This window comes from Procambarus clarkii, chromosome 16 (genome assembly GCF_040958095.1).
Source record: "Procambarus clarkii isolate CNS0578487 chromosome 16, FALCON_Pclarkii_2.0, whole genome shotgun sequence".
In the NCBI taxonomy this organism is placed as follows: Eukaryota; Metazoa; Arthropoda; class Malacostraca; order Decapoda; family Cambaridae; genus Procambarus; species Procambarus clarkii.
In genome coordinates this window covers 33,827,972-33,845,874 of record NC_091165.1, presented here as the reverse complement: position 1 = coordinate 33,845,874, position 17,903 = coordinate 33,827,972, and the positions used below count along the sequence as shown (strand labels likewise).

The 17,903-nt window shown below is 42.5% G+C and overlaps 1 protein-coding gene across 1 annotated transcript in view; it reads right to left on the bottom strand.

Moving 5' to 3' along the window:
- Positions 1–17,903, bottom strand: part of LOC123760115 (uncharacterized) — a 226,604-nt gene that overhangs the window by 3,494 nt on the left and 205,207 nt on the right. The window contains 2 exon segments of the mRNA XM_045745600.2: positions 13,342–13,485; positions 14,641–14,786. Coding sequence (XP_045601556.2) covers positions 13,342–13,485; positions 14,641–14,786 — 290 coding nt within the window.

Here is a 17,903-nt window from a genome sequence, read left to right as displayed (position 1 = left end):
GATGAACATAATTGAATCAACAATATGCACACCATATTTTTGAGTACAGCAATTATTCACTCATTTTATTATATAAATATATCAAACTACACACTATTGAATAATATTACAGCAAAAAAAACATGAAAAATAAATGAGACATTGAAATAATTAGGTAATTATCTCTTTGTGGCAACTCCGGCCGGTGAGCAACAGACCGCCTGGGACGCACGCTGAGTCAGCGCCTATTTTTTGCCAGACTTCCCCGCCCTATAGCGGGCAATATATGCCACTTACGATTTTTTTAGTATTTTTCCCGTGATCAGTGAATACAAATTAACACTTTCGCGCTCTCCGCAAAGGTCACTCAGCCAACCGAATGTGCGCGCTGCGTTTTTATCGCTTAAGCGTAAAAACAAAAATGTGTATACTCTTTTTACTCTTCTGACCTTAGTTCTCATGCTACGTATTTCATTTTGGTACCAACGTGTTCGCAATAAAATTCTCTAGAAGAACATCAGTAAAAAAAGTCACGAAACGTATAGGGATACCAGCACCAAATAAATAACTACGAAGATGACTCGCCGTGAGCGCCCATCAGCAACAAAATGTTTTTACTCTTGGGATTGTAATCACCTCCACACTTATTCTACAGCGTTAATTTTGGTATCAATGGACTCGCAATGAAATTCCCAACACGGTGATATGAATATAAGCGTAGAATAATGATGCGGCCCGCCCGCAAGAGTGTGGGAAGTGGTGAAATTGTTACCCGGTATCGGTGACGGGACGACGCACGGCGCTTTGAAAGTTTATACTTATTTCACTCTCATGACATTAATTTTCTATGTACGTCATTCATTTTTGTGTCAATGTGTTCGCAATAGAATGTTCTATGAGCCCATAGGTAAAAAATATCAACAAAGCGTAAGTTAGAATAGCGCCAAATATAAAACAACGCTGGAACATATCAGTGAGCGTCAAACACACACGAAATGTTTTTACTTTTGTTATGTTTGTCAAGTTTATACTTGTTGCACACAGTTATTTTTGGTTGTATATTGATCGGAATAAAATTCCCTAAACAGACATATGCATATAATACATGATATGGGGGAAGCATTACCAGTATAAACGGCTAAAGTCACCCACCTGCAACCCGTTTGGGACAAAATACCATTTGATCGAAGTTATCCACACCTTTCATGAACTTATTGTACCATGCAGCCTAGTGGTGAGAAAGAGAGCCTCATAGCGCGCAGTTTGAAACAAACCCAAAGTAAATCGGATAAAAATTGAATTTTATACAAATATTTTAAAAGAGGACTCAACTTTATGTCCACTATGCGTTAGCGTTAGACGAAACGGGACGCGCCGGCGCGTCCAGATAGCGCGAAAGTGTTAACACTTTCGCTACACCAGGTTAGGAAGAAAAAATAATTTTTTTTTTCAAAATTACATGCGCCTGTGGGGAAGAAAGGAAATTATACCCCTAGCATGTTAAGGGTTAAGGGTGACGTTTAATGGAGTGAAGCAGATGACAGAAGTCCTTTGGAGTGCCAGAAAATTGTAATGTGATGAAGATGGCAAACTTTAGTCAATAAGACAAGACCTCTCAAAGGAAGACAGAGAAAAACTGAAAATGAACCTCATGGAAGCAAAACATCTAAATGGGGATAGAAATGAAAGAGAAAGAAATTATTTTTTCTACACAGTGTCAGGGACTGGAAAGCTTGTGAAATGGTACATAAAGACAAAGCAACAAAATCATTAAAGGAAGGGGGTGTAAAGAACAAAGGGAAGGGGAACATGTTCCTGAAAATAGATGGAGTGAGATCGAAAATATTGGAGCTGAAGGATATAATTCAGCTCAAAGTCCCAGATATTGTCGCATTAACAGAGACGAAACTTGAAGAAAATATTTTAAATGAAGTCGTATTCCCAAGGGGCTACTCGGTTTGGAGACGTGACAGGAAAAACTAGGAAAGGGAGGAGGAGTGGCTGTGCTGGTGAAAGTACATCTGAATGTAAGAGTTAATAATTGAAAACCCTCGAGATATTGACATAATCGCATTGCTGGTCTGGACTCAAGATAAGCTGATAATTTTAAATGCCTATAGCTCACCAGCAAGCAACACATGGACAAAGGAAGAACTGGATGACAAACAAGAGGGCCTCATAATGGTCATGAGAGATTATGGTAAGAGCTGACAAAGATAAATCCCGATTATTGGTACTGAGGGACTTAAACTTTAAGGCAATAGACTGGGAGGCCTACGAGGCAAGAACAGAAGGACATTTGGACAGGCGGGTTTGTAAACCTCATCTTGAAGACATTCATGTATCAACACGTCAAGCAGGCCACAAGAATGAATGAGGGAAGGGGATGTTCCATCAATACTGGATCTAATATTCACCAGAAAGAAGAATAGGTATTTGTCATCCAGTACCTTCCTCCCTTGGGAAAGAGTGATCACGTCCTATTGGATATTAAACACGCTTTGCGATATAATCTAGTAGAGAACGCGGACATTGAAACAGTTGTTACTCGATTTCAAGAGAGAACGCTATGGGGAACTTGAAAATATTTTCATGGGTATAATTGGACAGACTTGTTGCTAGGTAAGGAAGTAAATGAGATGTATGCCATATTTTGCAAAATATACGGTGAAGGCATACATACAATCATACTAAAACAAGATGCAACCTGGAAACAGGATTGGTACAACAGAAATTGAGAGAGCCAGAGATCAGAAGACACAAAAATGGAATCATTATAGAAAGAGGCCAAACCCCCAAACATACCAGCGATACAAAGATGCGAGAAACAACTCGCATCTCGTAAGGGGTCTTGTAGCCTGGTGGATAGCGCGCAGGACTCGTAATTCTGTGGCGCGGGTTCGATTCCTGCACGAGGCAGAAACAAATGGGCAAAGTTTCTTTCACTCTGAATGCCCCTGTTACCTAGCAGTAAATAGGTACCTGGGTGTAGTCAGCTGTCACGGGCTGCTTCCTGGGGGTGGAGGCCTGGTCGAGGACCGGGCCGCGGGGACACTAAAGCCCCGAAATCATCTCAAGATAACCTCAAGATAACTACACATCAGTAAGAAGAGAGGCAGAGAGGAACTTTGAGAACGTTATAACAGAATAATGTAAATCAGATCCAGGCCTTTTCTATAAATTCATTAAAAGCAAGCTGCAGGTAAAGGATAATACTCAGAGGTTGAAAATGGGGGACAGATACACGGAAAATGAAAAGGATATACAGTATGTGAAACATTAAATAAAAGTTCCAAAGTGAGTTTCTACTTCAGGGAACCAGACAATAAGAATTCCAGAACAACATAGAGCACATAGAGGTGTCTAGAGACGAAATGAAACAAATGCTCTTGGAGCTAAGCAAGAACAAAGCAGTTGGCCTAGATGGAGTTTCACCATGGGTTCTGAAAGAATGTGCAGTTGAGCTCAGCATACCACTTCGGCTGATTTTTAAACATCCCTGTGTACAGGAGTCATGGCAGATGTGTGGAAACAGGCTAACATAGTTCCAATCTACGAAAGTGGCAGCAAGGAAGACCCCTACAATTATAGACCTGTATCGTTGATAAGTGTAATAGTCAAAATATTAGAAAAAAATCAAAACTAAATGGGTAGAACACCTGGAGAGAAATAGTATAATATCAGACAGACAGTATGGTTTTTGATCTGGAAGATCCTGTGTATTGAATTTACTCAGTTTCTATGATAGAGCCACAGAGATTTTACAGGAAAGAGATAGTTGGGTTGACTGCATCTATCTGGACCTAAAAAAACCTTAAGACAGAGTTCCACATAAGAGGTTGTTCTGGAAACTGGAAAATTATTGGAGGAGTGACAGGTAAGCTTCTAACATGGATGAAAAATTTACTGACAGAAAAATGAGGGCAGTAATCAGAGGCAATGTATCAGACTGGAGAAATGTCACAAGTGGAGTATCACAGGGTTCAGTTCTTGCACCGGTGATGTTCATTGTCTGCATAAATGATCTACCAATTGGAATACAGAATTATATGAACATGTTTTCTGATGATGCTAAAATAATAGGAAGGATAAGAAACTTAGATGGTTGTCATGCCCTCAAGAAGACCTGGACAAAAGTATATGGAGCACCACTGGCAAATGGAATTTAATGTGAATAAATGCCATGTTATGGAATGTGGAATAGGAGAACATAAACCCCACACAACCTATATATTATGTGAGAAATCCTTAACCCTTAAATGGTGCATGGCTATATACTGATTGACACCCACAGGCGCAAACGAAACAAAATTTTTTCTTCCTAACCTGTTAAGTCGTGTTCCCTGATCACAGGGGAAAAAAAAAAACTTCAATTGTACTTACCGGCAATGTAATTGAGCCGAGAAGATGGATGATGACGTCACAGTTTGCATGTTCGCCCATGCACTGTGTCCCCCTGAGGCATCGCGTGCGCTCTTTAAGCAGCCACAGTTGCCACAATTTATTTTCGCGTCATTATTTACAGTGTCTAGGCGTGTATTCTTTGCAATATTAGTCACTAATTATGTTGCACATAATGTCACTTGACAGTTATTGTCAATATATGTTGCACACATCGAGTATACACATGCGCACACAAACGTTTTCCATTACGGCATTATATTATGTACAGTAATCACAATGTTCATTATTTTATATGTACACACTAGCACGCACTATGTACAGGTTTTTGCACTAGTATTGCACATTTAGAAGTCTTGGAGTGTGTGGTAGTCGTTGAAGCACACAATGCAACTCCACACCCTTCACACCATGTTTGCACCATTCTACGTTTCTGTTCTCTTCGTTTTGTTGTTTTACAAACTATGCAAGCACGTTGGCCTCTTGCACGCTTTCCACCTGGTGGCAAATTCTTTAGTCTGTGTTGCTGAAAGGCATCTATGTGAGCGAGCCTGGGTGTTGCCGCATGCTGCAACACTGGGTTCATGATTGGTCTTCGTATGCCAGGGACTTCTTGACCAAACTTTGCTAATAACTGTGTTGCAAGTGTAAAAGCAAAAGAACGGAAAATAGGTTTACATCCAGTTTTCACCAGATACAAATTATAGCAGTTCAACATGCTCATGTCAACAAGATGGAAAAACACTTTTTTCGTCCACCTCAATGTTTTCCGCACACACTCGATAGTGCCAATCATCATGTCAGCCTTATCAATCAAACGCATGTTGAGATTGTAGTCAAGAACACAATCTGGCTTATATACTGGCTCTCTCGTTACACGGTGCACCTTGCCACTGTTCACCATTGTACCCTCATGAATTGTCAACAGGTTCACTTCTCTCGTCTTTCCACCATACTGAGAGTATTTCATCACATTTCTGTACCTGGCACTCACCAACTGCAAGTCCACCGCCAAACGCTGGCATTTCCCTTCGTGGCTTTACTGTGCCAACCAACCCGGTTCTATTTTCAATCAAGAACCTAGCTAGCAATGGACTTGTATAGTAATTATCTGTGTATAGGATGTGGCCCTTGTTCATCCATGGTGCCATCAGTGACTTCACCACACTACCAGAGAAACCATGTTCGTCGTTACCGGGAATGTCTACATCGCTAGCTGAATACAGAATCATGTGTAACACGTATCCTGTTTCACAGTCACACAGTACAAAGAATTTCAATCCAAATCTGTTTCGTTTGGAGGGAATATACTGTTTGAATGAAACACGTCCTTTGAATAGTACAAGGGATTCGTCAATCACCAGCTTCTGTGCTGGTACGTAAAAATCTCTGAATTTTCCAATCCCCTCATTCATATAGTGCCTCACTCGCCAAAGTCTATCCTCCTCAGTCCGGTCCTCATTAGTTACAAAATGCACACACCTGAGGAGTATCTGAAATCTGTCTCTGGACATATATTTCCCGAAGAAAGGTGTTGGAATAGTCAGATCTTTGCTCCAGTGTTTCATCAACATACATATTGAAAGAAACACATACATTTCACCTATATTGGTGTTTTTCCAACGTTGCAAGCGTGAAAATTCTGTTATCTCTTTTCTAATGAAATGAGCCGCATGAAGGTTAATTTGGTGTACAATACATTCCATGAGCGGCTCATCATAGAATGCGGTAAAATAATCACATTCACTCATATCACCATTATCAGGGAAAAGATCTGTAATCCCAACATCTTTATTGTCAAAGGCAGGAATTCGGAATATAAAACCAGCACCATCACTCCACACTAGTACACCTGGTGTCCTGCAAGACGCAGGGGAGGCAACAAGAGACGCAGGGGAGGCAACAGGGGACGCAGCAGGGGACGCAGCAGGGGACGCAGCAGGGGACGCAGCAGGGGCACTACGGCGAGGAAGCGATGCACCCCGTGGACCAGGAGCTGAAGCCCATCTACGCACAGTATGGCCGCTACGTGCACGTGAGGTAGAGGCACATGAACATGAGGCTCTTGGTGCCACATGTTGTTCCATGCGGTGGCGCTTGGCTGGGCGAGACGCTGTTGACGCGACAAAATCTTGCCCAGTAACACCACTGGTACTGGCACCAGGCTCGGTAACACTATGTTCTGATTCCACTTCACTAAAACCAGAAAAAGTCACCTTCCTCTGACTCGTCACCGAAAATATCCTCAGACTCTAAATAAGCACAGGAACTGTGTGGTCGAGGGTGAACTGGGGTAGACACTGGGCGAGGTGGCATGGGTGAGCGTATAGGCCTCGCCATGGGAGGCGACTGTATCTCATTTTTACTGTCCGTGCTATCAACATCGTTCAATTGTGTGTAGTCTTTATCAATATCAGAGTCATCAAAGTCACTTTCCTCACCATCGGAAAATAATTCACTGGTTATTTGCTCTTGGGTGAGTGATTGCGTGGGGCGTGCCCAGGAAGTGTTCGGCCGTGCGCTCGACATGGTGGCTGCTGGGTAACTGAGGTCTTCCAAGCGATGGTAGCGCGAGCTGGATTTTTTTTCAAAATGGCGGCTGTTTACTATAGGCCCTGGGTAGCGTATGGGGGCCCCCTATACCCTGCGGGCCTTTCAAATCATGCGCGGTATGCCCACGCATCATATGATGCGATGCACAATTTACTGCAAGTCGGGCAAAGCATCATATGATGCGATGCGCAATTGAAGAGTTAAAGAATTCTGATAAAGAGATGTAGGGGTGGTTCTAGATAGAAAACTATCTCCTGAGGACTACATAAAGAATGTTGTGCGAGGAGCCTATGCCACGCTTTCTAACTTGAGAATTGCTTTTAAATACATGGATGGCGAAATACTAAAGAAATTGTTCACGACTTTTGTTAGGCCAAAGGTAGAATATGCAGCTTCTGAGTGGCCCATATCTTAAGAAGCACATCAACAAACTGGAAAAGGTGCAAAGACATGCTATTAAGTGGCTCCCAGAACTGAAGGGCAAGAGCTACGAGGAGAGGATAGAGGCATTAAATATGTCAAAACTAGAAGACAGAAGAAAAAGTAGTGATATGATCACTACGTACAAAATAGTAACAGGAACTGATAAAATCGACAGGGTAGATTTCCTGAGACCTGGAAGTTCAAGAACAAGAGGTCATAGATTTAACCCTTAACATGCTCGGGGTCTAATATCCTGCCATCCACACAGGCGCATGTCATTTTGAAAAAAAAAAAAAATTTTTTTTTTTTGCTAATCTGTTAAGTTCTGTTCACTGATCACGGGAAAAATAAAAAAAAAATTCTATTGTACTTACTTTTGTTGCAATAGAGCCGAGAAGGATGGTGATGACGTTACAATCTGCATGTTTGCTCATGCAGTACACGCCCGGGAGGTGTTGCGCGCGGTCCTCAAACTGCCAGAGTTGCCACAAATATATTTTCGCGCTATTTATTTACAATGTCTAAGCGCATTTTATCTAATTTTTTTTCACTAAATGTGTTTCAAATACTGTTTGAACATATTTTGTATCAATAATTGTTGCATATTTGAGTATACACAGGCGCACACAAATGTTTTCAATTACGGCAATATAATATGTCATTACAGTCTATTATATTGTATGTTCTGCTTATATTTGTATATATTTACACACACGCACACGGTATCTGCTTATATGTTTACATATTTACACACTCGCACACGCTATACACACTTTGAAGCACACTTAGAAGATTTCTAGACTGTGGTAGTCATTGAAGCAGTCGACAGCACATAATGGGATACCACACGTTTCACACCATGTTTGCACAAGCTTCCGTTTCTTGTCTCTACGTGTCGTTGTTTTACACACCAAGCAATCACGTTGGGCTATTGCACGCTTCACACCAGGTGGCAAATACTTAAGTTTGTGTGCTAGGAAGCCTTCAGTGTGAGCGAGGCGTGGAGTACCAGCATGCTGCAACAGTGGGTTTATGATGGGCCGCTGAATACCTGGGACATCTTTTGCAAACTTTCCTAATAACTGTATTGCAGCATCAAATACAAAGTCACGGAAAGTGGGCTTACGTCCAGTTCTCACAAGGTACATGTTGAAACAGTTCAGCATGCTCATGTCCACAAGATGGAAGAACACTTTTTTCGTCCACCTACATGTCTTCCGCACACACTCTGCAGTGCCAATCATCATGTCTGATTTATCAATCAACCGCATGTTGATATTATAGTCTAAAACACAGTCTGGCTTATATAGTGGTGCGTTTGTTTTATGGCTCACTTTCCCACTGTTCACCATTGTTCCATCATGAATTGTTGTCAACAAGTTCACCTCTCTTTTTGTCTTTCCACCGAACTGACAGAATGTTATCACTTTTCCTTCTCTGACACTCACCAACTGCAATGTCGTTGTCAAACACAGGCATTTCCCTTCGTTGTGGCTTTACTGTACCAACCAATCCGGTTCTATTTTCCAGCAAGAACCGAGCTAGCAAGGGACTTGTATAGTAATTATCTGTGTATAAAATGTGTCCCTTGTTCATCCACGGAGCCATGATGGTCTTCACTACACTCCCCGAGAATCCATGTTCGTCGTTACCGGGAATGTCTACATCACTAGCCGAGTACAGAATCATGTGTAACACGTATCCTGTCTCACAATCACAAAGAACAAAAAATTTCAGGCCAAATCGGTTTCGTTTTGAGGGAATGTACTGTTTGAATGGAACACGTCCCTTGAAAAGTATGAGAGATTCATCAACCACCAGCTTCTGTGCTGGTACGTAAAAATCTCTGAATTTTCCAATAACATCGTTCATGTAGTGCCTCACTCGCCACAGTCTATCATCAGGTGTTCGGTCCTGAACACTTCCAAAATGTAGACACCTGAGGAGTATCTGAAACCTGTCTCGGGACATATATTTCCCGAATAAAGGTGTTGGTATTGTCTTGTCCTTGCTCCAATAGTCATTTATTGCATGTTTGTGACAGTGCTTCATCAACAAACAGAGTGCCAAAAACACATACATTTCCGCCACTGTGGTATTTTTCCAACGCTGCAGTCGTGAAAATTCTGTGATTTCCCTCTCAATCAGGTAAGCAGCATGCAGGTTCGTTTGGTGTACAATGTATTCCATGAGTGGTTCATCATAGAATGCTGTAAAATATTCCATCTCAGCCATGTCCTCACCTTGATTAGGGAAAAGGTTTGTAATCCCTACCTCATTATCGTCAAAGTGAGGAATATTAGGAATAAAATCGTCACCATCACTCCACTCAAGTACACCAGGCCTCCTGCGAGATGCAGAGGAAAGACGGCGAGGAAGCGATGCATACCGGCGACCAGGAGCTGAATACCGTCTGCGAGAAGCATGGCGGCTACGTGCACGTGAGGTGGGTGCACGTGAGGTGGGTGCACGTGAGGTCGATGCACGTGAACACGAGGGTCTTGGTCCCTCATGTGGTGCCATGCGGTGGCGCTTGGCCGGGCGAGATGCTGCTGACGCGACAATTTCTCGCCCAGTTACACCACTGGTACCAGCCACAGGCTCAATAAAACTTTGATCTGAGTCACTAAACCCAGAAAAGGAGTCACCTCCCTCTGACTCGTCACCCTCAAACAGAAAATATCCACAGGAACTGTGAGGTCGTGGTAGAATTGGGGTAGAAACTGGGCGAGGAGGCATCGGTGAGCGTATAGGCCTCGCTATGGCATGGCGGTCATTCTCACTTTCACTGCTGCTGCTACTATCACCCGACAACTGTGTATAATCCTCATCGTTGTCTGAATCGTCAAACACACTTTCTTCACCTTCAGAGAATAATTCGTGGGCTATTTGCTCTGGGGTGAGGGACTGAGTGGTGCATGCCCGTGAGGCGTTTGACCGTGCGCTCGCCATGGTGACTCTCGCTAAACTGAGGCCTCCCATGCCTTCGGATCGTGAGCGGGATTTTTTTTCAAAATGGCCGCTGTTTACTAGAGCCCCTGGGCAGCGTATGGGACCCCCAGCTACACCGCGGGCCATTCAAATCGTGCGCGGTACCCATACACTTCATATGAAGTGAAGCGCAGTTGACTGGTAAAACGATTTACACTTCATATGAAGTGAAGCGCAGTTGACTGGTAAAACGATTTACACTTCATATGAAGTGATGCGCACTTTAAGGGTTAAACTATTTAAACAAAGATGCCGAACAAATATAAGAAAATTCACTTTCGCAAACAGAGTGGTAGACAGTTGGAACAAGTGAGAAGCTGGTGGAGGCCAAAACCGCCGGTAGTTTCAAAGCGTTATATGACAGTGTTGGGAAGATGGGACACCACGAGCGTAACTCTCATCCTGTAGCTACACTTGCATGCGCTGAGGAAACCCTCGGTGCATGCAGCCCGAGTACTGGGGAATCACTCCCGGCTCGCACACCACCTAGAAGACAGTCACCACACTCTGGGTACAGTGCTGAAACAACCACAGGAGCTGGAGCACACAAATGTTGCCTATACCATCAGCCTCAGAACTGAAGGATGGATAGCCAGACAAGGGTCTGGGGCTCCCCCTTCCCCCTCCTAGGAAGGGGGAGCTGCGCAGACAGCGGCGCGGCGACAGGTGACGTCATGCTCGCTTTCTTGTTTCTTTTTGGGGAGTTCTATCCACTAGTTTGGCCTTTGGTAGCAATTTTAACCAGAATAGGGGTTTGTTTTGGAATGCTTACCTTTTTGGATGCTTGACCCGGTCGATGGCAGACATAGAATGCTTCCAACCACACGGGGGGTTTCTATAGGCCATAGTTCCTTGTGCCTCTCTAAGGGGGCCAGGTTCTGGTGGTGGTCCCCGGTAGGCCCTAGAACTCCATACACATGACTGATGCCAAAGTCTGATATTAGCATATCAACCTGGTATAAATCCGGGAAGCCGACGAGGCTCCCCCCAGAAAATCAGCCCAAAAAATTTCAAAGTCCCAAGTTCTGCGAGTTGTGACTGATTTATTTGTTGACCAATTTCATTCTATCTTCACATATTTAGGGACAGGTATGCACTCTCCAGGATGTAAAGGTTACAAGAAATTCAGATAATAAAAAAAAAAAAAAAAAAAAAAAAAAAAAAAAATTGATGAACATTGATGATGACATTGATGAAAGTAGTTGATATTAGTAGAAGGCATCCTTCAGTCTCGGGAGACTATGGAGTTGCGCTCTGGTTCACTCCAGGGGGCAAAACCTGGGCAAGTCGGTATGGAGGAGAAGCTGTTACCCATGCAGCAGATCCTCCCCTCTCAACGTTGCTGAAATTATCCAATGGAAAGACAAATGCCAATTCACCTGGTTCCAGCAGCTGCCAGAACGAGGTCGAAGTCAACAACGAACTGCCTTAGGGGCTCCAACTCCGGATTTTTCCTCGAGGTTGACTCCTGAAGCCTTTCCCAAAAGAGGGGTATGGCCGCAAGGCAGCGGAGGTTTAGAATCGGCGTTTTCCTTCCCCTAACCTTCCATTCCTAACTGATATTAACATTGGGCAATGTATTTATATGATATAAAACAAAATATAGCATAATAACATACTTATTATTTATTATAACATACTTTATAGCAATGCTATAAAGGCACCAGCTGCATATCCACTTTGTGGACACTTCTTACTACTATTCTTCTTCTTTGAGCATCAGACAGGTGCTTGCATCTCTTTATTACTGCATTATCTATCAGTTCCAGTTAATAGGAGCTGCTCTAATCAACAACAAAACTTTCTTTTAAACAAATTTGTCTAAAATCAATTTCTGAAAATATTTTGATGAAAGTCTCAAGACGCTGAAGCCAATAAGCTTTAAATATGAGCGGTTTAAGGGTTAAGGGAGCAATCCCCGAACACTCCAGGAAAACAACCCTAACAGCCTAAAGGCACACAGATAAGGAAACCCTGAGTATGCTAAACTCCTTGCTCACACATTACAACACAGTTCACACAGGATCAGTCCCAAAGGCAAAACACCAATTAGCTGACGACAGGAGATTGGAGCCAGGGCACTGACTCCAATGTGCCTGGCTACGAGGGCAGCCAGGCACTGACTACCATCAGCAAGAACTCAGGGTGGAGCAGCTGGCTGACCCGGGCTGCCCCCCCCCCCAAAATGAGGTGGGGTGAACGAGCTCACACTAGTCTCGTGAAATTCTGTTTGTTTACATTGCAGGAGGTAGTTATTCTGATGGTTTGGAGGTCACTCATTTCTAACCAGCAGTGGCCTATTTTGTCTGTGACTTCCTGGGTGTCTTCCCCAGTGGCAGACAGACTTGAATATATTCATAGAAATTTTATCATACATGTCACTGCTCCCTGAACCTCTCTTACTGAGGGGCCAGGTTCTGGCTCGTGGCCCTTGGAAGGCCTTAAACAATTTATGACTGATGGCACCTAGTAGTTTGGCACTATATCAGCATAGTGGTTTCAGGAAGGCACAGTGAGGAGAATAATTGGAGCAACATGAGGGATTCACACCCTCGACTTGGGTACTGCCAAGCCGCACAACTTACCTCTGGTCCATGACATGGTTTAAGTTACACAACCTAGGATTCCACTCAATCTACAGGACATATGGAGGCCCATACTGAAGACAGTCCAGGTTTTAAGTATAACATCCATGCACTCTGGTATAGATAATACCATGCTCCACCATGCTCCAGCATCAAATACACAAGGAAATTACACTAACATGATACATCAATGAGAAAATCAATTGAAGCAATGCTTGGACTCAAACCCTCATGGTCCAGAGGTGAGGTTTGAGGCTTGGGATTACCAATCAAGGGTTTGAATCCCAGCATTGGCCCAATTGATTTTTTAAATAACTTATATTTTACAGGAAAACATTAGAATGCATAAAGAGCATGAAAAGCCAAGGCACAGCAAATATACTGTACAGTATACAATATACAAAATTACCTTGTCTGTGATAAAATAGAAGATACGCCGTGGAGTACTCTTCTTCACGGGGTTTCTGTCGAGTTACTGAATCATCGTTAAAATGATGCCACTCTCCTGTTACAGGGTTACGTGCAAAGGCTGTGTAATGCCCTGCTTGTGCAACTGTAATAGAATATTTTATACAAATTATACATTATAACATTTTTATTTCAGTATGTACATAGATTATATATTAAGTAAACTAATTTGCATTACAAAAGCAATATAAGACAACCTAAATTATAAACCATTGTCATGAAGGCTTTATGAAGGGTCTACACAGCTACAAATCAATATAGCACCTTCTTGCATTTTAATACACCACCACCACTATCCTAATTCCTTTTAAAAGGGCATTTGGATTAAAAGGGCAAATCCAAAAGGCATTTGGATTTAGTGGAGACATGATGCTCAGCTCACTCTTCCCTCATACACAAGTATAATAAATGTAATAACTAAAGTGTAATTACTTAAGTGTAGTTACAGGATGAGAGTTGTGCTCGTGGTGTCTCGTCTTCCCAGTACTCTTTCTTCCATGATGCTTTGAAACTACAGTACTGCCAGTTTTGGCCTCCACCACCAGCTCACTAAACTTGTCCCAACTATCTACTGCTCTTTGCAATATTTAACTTCATGTTTTTTTCAGTAGCATTTTTTTTTTTTTTAGTTTGAACATGTCCTCTTATTTTTGAAGTTGCAGTTTTCAACAAAAATGTCAGTTTTGTCAATTGGTATTACTAGTGCTATGTTCAGAGCATGATGCAGACAGCCACTGCACACTCTCATTGTTTACATTGTCATTATTTGGTGCAGCTACACATCATGACATGACCTCATGCTACTGTAGAAAATGAACTTATGCAAAAATGATTCGTATTCAGGATTTAGTGATAATGCTGATGATAACAACATTGTGCCTACATTTAGTAATAGGCATGATATATTGGAGACATTATCACAGCCAGTCTAACAAAGGTTATCATGCAATTGATATTTTTAGTGGGAAAATTCCGTGGTGTAGTGGTAAGACACTCGCCTGGCATTCCGCAAGCACTTTGTCATGGGTTCGTATCCTGGCCGGGGAGGATTTATTGGGCACAAATCCCTAACTGTAGCCTCTGTTTAACGCAACAGTAAAATGTGTACTTGGTTGTAACAACGATTCATCGCGGCGGGGATCGAATCCCAGGGACCTGCCCAAAACGCTACGCGTACCAGAGACTGTACAAGAATGTAACAACTCTTGTATATATCTCAAAAAAAAAAAAAATTACTTACCACCCATGTGACAGACACAAGCATACAGGTTGTACAGCTGACTAGTGCTGGCTTCACTTGCCACATAATCTGACACATCTAAGCCATCGAGAGGGAAGATCACCTTGTCATCTAACTTGGTACTCATTGTTCCATGAAACAAGAACCTGCAGAAATAACTCAGTATGTAGTTAAATATAGGACATGCTATGGAAATATTATGTCAAAATAAAGTTGATGAAGTTGAAGATCTAAATAGATGCTAGTTATAACAAAAATATATATTCAACGAATCCAAACTTTACGTGAATGTAAAATAAGTTGACGAAAGTTGTCCCATATATGTGTTTACTAAATTCATACACTGAAGACAAGCTGAGGAGATGCATTAGGCAGTAGAGGCTTACTGTCTCACATAGTGAGAGATACTGACTTGTATGTTGCATACTGCTAACTTTCCTGCTAGTACTCTACATCATTTGGGATGCAGCACTTACAGATTTCTTGAACACCATTGATAAAGTTATCATTGAATTCTGGGATTTTCTTTTTTCACATTCGATAACAGTGATGCAAAGTTTTCAAATAGTTCTGCCAACAATTTACATTTAGTCAAGCCTATATCTGCAGGTGGTACAAACAGGATTGTTACCGACTTAACTAAATGAACTGTGAGGTTCAGTTCCTGAGCCAATTATGTGGTAGGAGAGTGGAATGCATTGAAGGAAGAGGTTCTTACCCTTTAAACAGCGATTATCGTCATGCATGGGGGTAACGCGGTTATCATCGTATGTTGAATTCAATTATTACTGTCTGGAATTTACCCATATGATGCTAATATCAATAAAATAGCTCTAAGTAGACGTAATAGAATTTACCTTGACTTGAAAAAATCCTGCTACTGTTTCATGTTTACCTTAGTATGTGAATGTGGTAATCATTACAAATGTTACCAGCCAAATGTGGTAATCATCATTTTATCAAATTTCCATTGTAATTTCATACATATATCAATGATGTTCACAAGGTTTCCTTAATTTTATATGCATGTAATGAAGTATGCCAGGTCAACAGGTCAACCATCATTTGATCGTCATAATAAAGGAACCACAGAAGACCTATTGGCCCGTACAAGCTGCCTCAAATGGGCCAATGCAAGGCAACTCCTATTTATATTGGTATAAATAGGAACTCCCTCATCTGATCCATTTGGTCTATTTGAGGCAGCCCCTACTGAGATCGATATAAATATGAGCTGCCTAAAATAGGCCGATATGAGGAAGGTCCTATATATATGTGTGTGAATGTGTACTCGCCTAGTTGTGTTTGTGGGGGTTGAGCTCTGGCTCTTTGGTCCCGCCTCTCAACCGTCAATCAACAGGTGTACAGATTCCTGACCCTATTGGGCTCTATCATATCTACACTTGAAACTGTGTATGGAGTCAGCCTCCACCACATCACTTCCTAATGCATTCCATTTGTCAACCACTCTGACACTAAAAAAGTTCTTTATAATATCTCTGTGGCTCATTTGGGCACTCAGTTTCCACCTGTGTCCCCTTGTGTAATTACCTAAGTGTAATTACCTAAGTGTAGTTACAGGATGAGAGCTACGCTCGTGGTGTCCCGTCTTCCCAGCACTCTTTGTCATATAACAAAGTTATATGCATGTGGTCCTTGTGTTAAATAGCCTGTCTTTATCTACCCTATCAATTCCCTTCAGAATCTTGAATGTGGTGATCATGTGCCCCCTAACTCTTCTGTCTTCTAGCGAAGTGAGGTTTAATTCCCATAGTCTCTCCTCGTAGCTCATACCTCTCAGCTCAGGTACTAGTCTGGTGGCAAACCTTTGAACCTTTTCCAGTTTAGTCTTATCCTTGACTAGATATGGACTCCATGCTGGGGCTGCATACTCCAGGATTGGCCTGACACATGTGGTATACAAAGTTCTGAATGATTCTTTACACAAGTTTCTGAATGCTGTTCGTATGTTGGCCAGCCTGGCATATGCCGCTGATGTTATCCTCTTGATATGGGCTGCAGGAGACAGGTCTGGCATGATATCAACCCCCAAGTCTTTTTCTTTCTCTGACTCCTGAAGAATTTCCTCTCCCAGATGATACCTTGTACCTGGCCTCCTGCTCCCTATACCTATCTTCATTACATTACATTTGGTTGGGTAACTCTAACAACCATTTGTTCGACCATTCCTTCAGCTTGTCTAGGTCTTCTCGAAGCCTCAAACAGATTTAAGCCTTCTGTCTTAATCCTTATCATAATTTTGGCATCGTCCGCAGACATTGAGAGAAATGAATCTATACCCTCCGGGAGATCATTTACATATATCAGAAACAAAATAGGACCGAGTACAGAGCCCTGTGGGACTCCACTGGTGACTTCACGCCAATCGGAGGTCTCACCCCTCACCGTAACTCTGCTTCCTATTGCTTAGGTACTCCCTTATCCACTAGAGCACCTTACCAGCTACACCTGCCTGTCTCTCCAGCTTATGTACCAGCCTCTTATGCGGTACTGTGTCAAAGGCTTTCCGACAATCCAAGAAAATGCAGTCCGCCCAGCCCTCTCTTTCTTGCTTAATCTTTGTCACCTAGTCGTAGAATTCTATTAAGCCAGTTAGGCAAGATTTATCCTCCCTGAACCCATGTTGGCGATTTGTCACGAAGTCTCTTCTCTCCAGATGTGCTACCAGGTTTTTTCTCAGAATCTTCTCCATCACCCTGCATGGTATACAAGTCAAGGACACTGACCTGTAGTTCAGTGCCTCTTGCCTGTCACCCTTTTTGTATATTGGGACCACATTCGCCGTCTTCCATATTTCTGGTAGGTCTCCCGTGACCTACTATACACTATGGAGAGTGGCAAGCAAAGTGCCTCTGCACACTCTTTCAGTACCCATGGCGAGATCCCGTCTGGACCAACAGCCTTTCTAACATCCAGATCCAGCAGGTGTCTCTTGACCACCTCTCTCGTAATTTCGAACTCTTCCAAGGCCGCCTGGTTTACTTCCCTTTCTCCTAGCACAGTGACCTCACCTTGCTCTGTTGTGAAGACCTCCTGGAACCTCTTGTTGAGTTCATCACACACCTCTGTCATTCTCTGTATACCTGTCCTCGCCTGTTCTAAGTTCACTACCTGTTCTTTCACTGTTGTTTTCCTTCTGATGTGACTGTGGAGTAGCTTTGGTTCGGTCTTGGCTTTTTTTGCTATATCATTTTCATAACTTTTCTCTGCTTCTCTTCTCACCCTGACATACTCATTCGTGG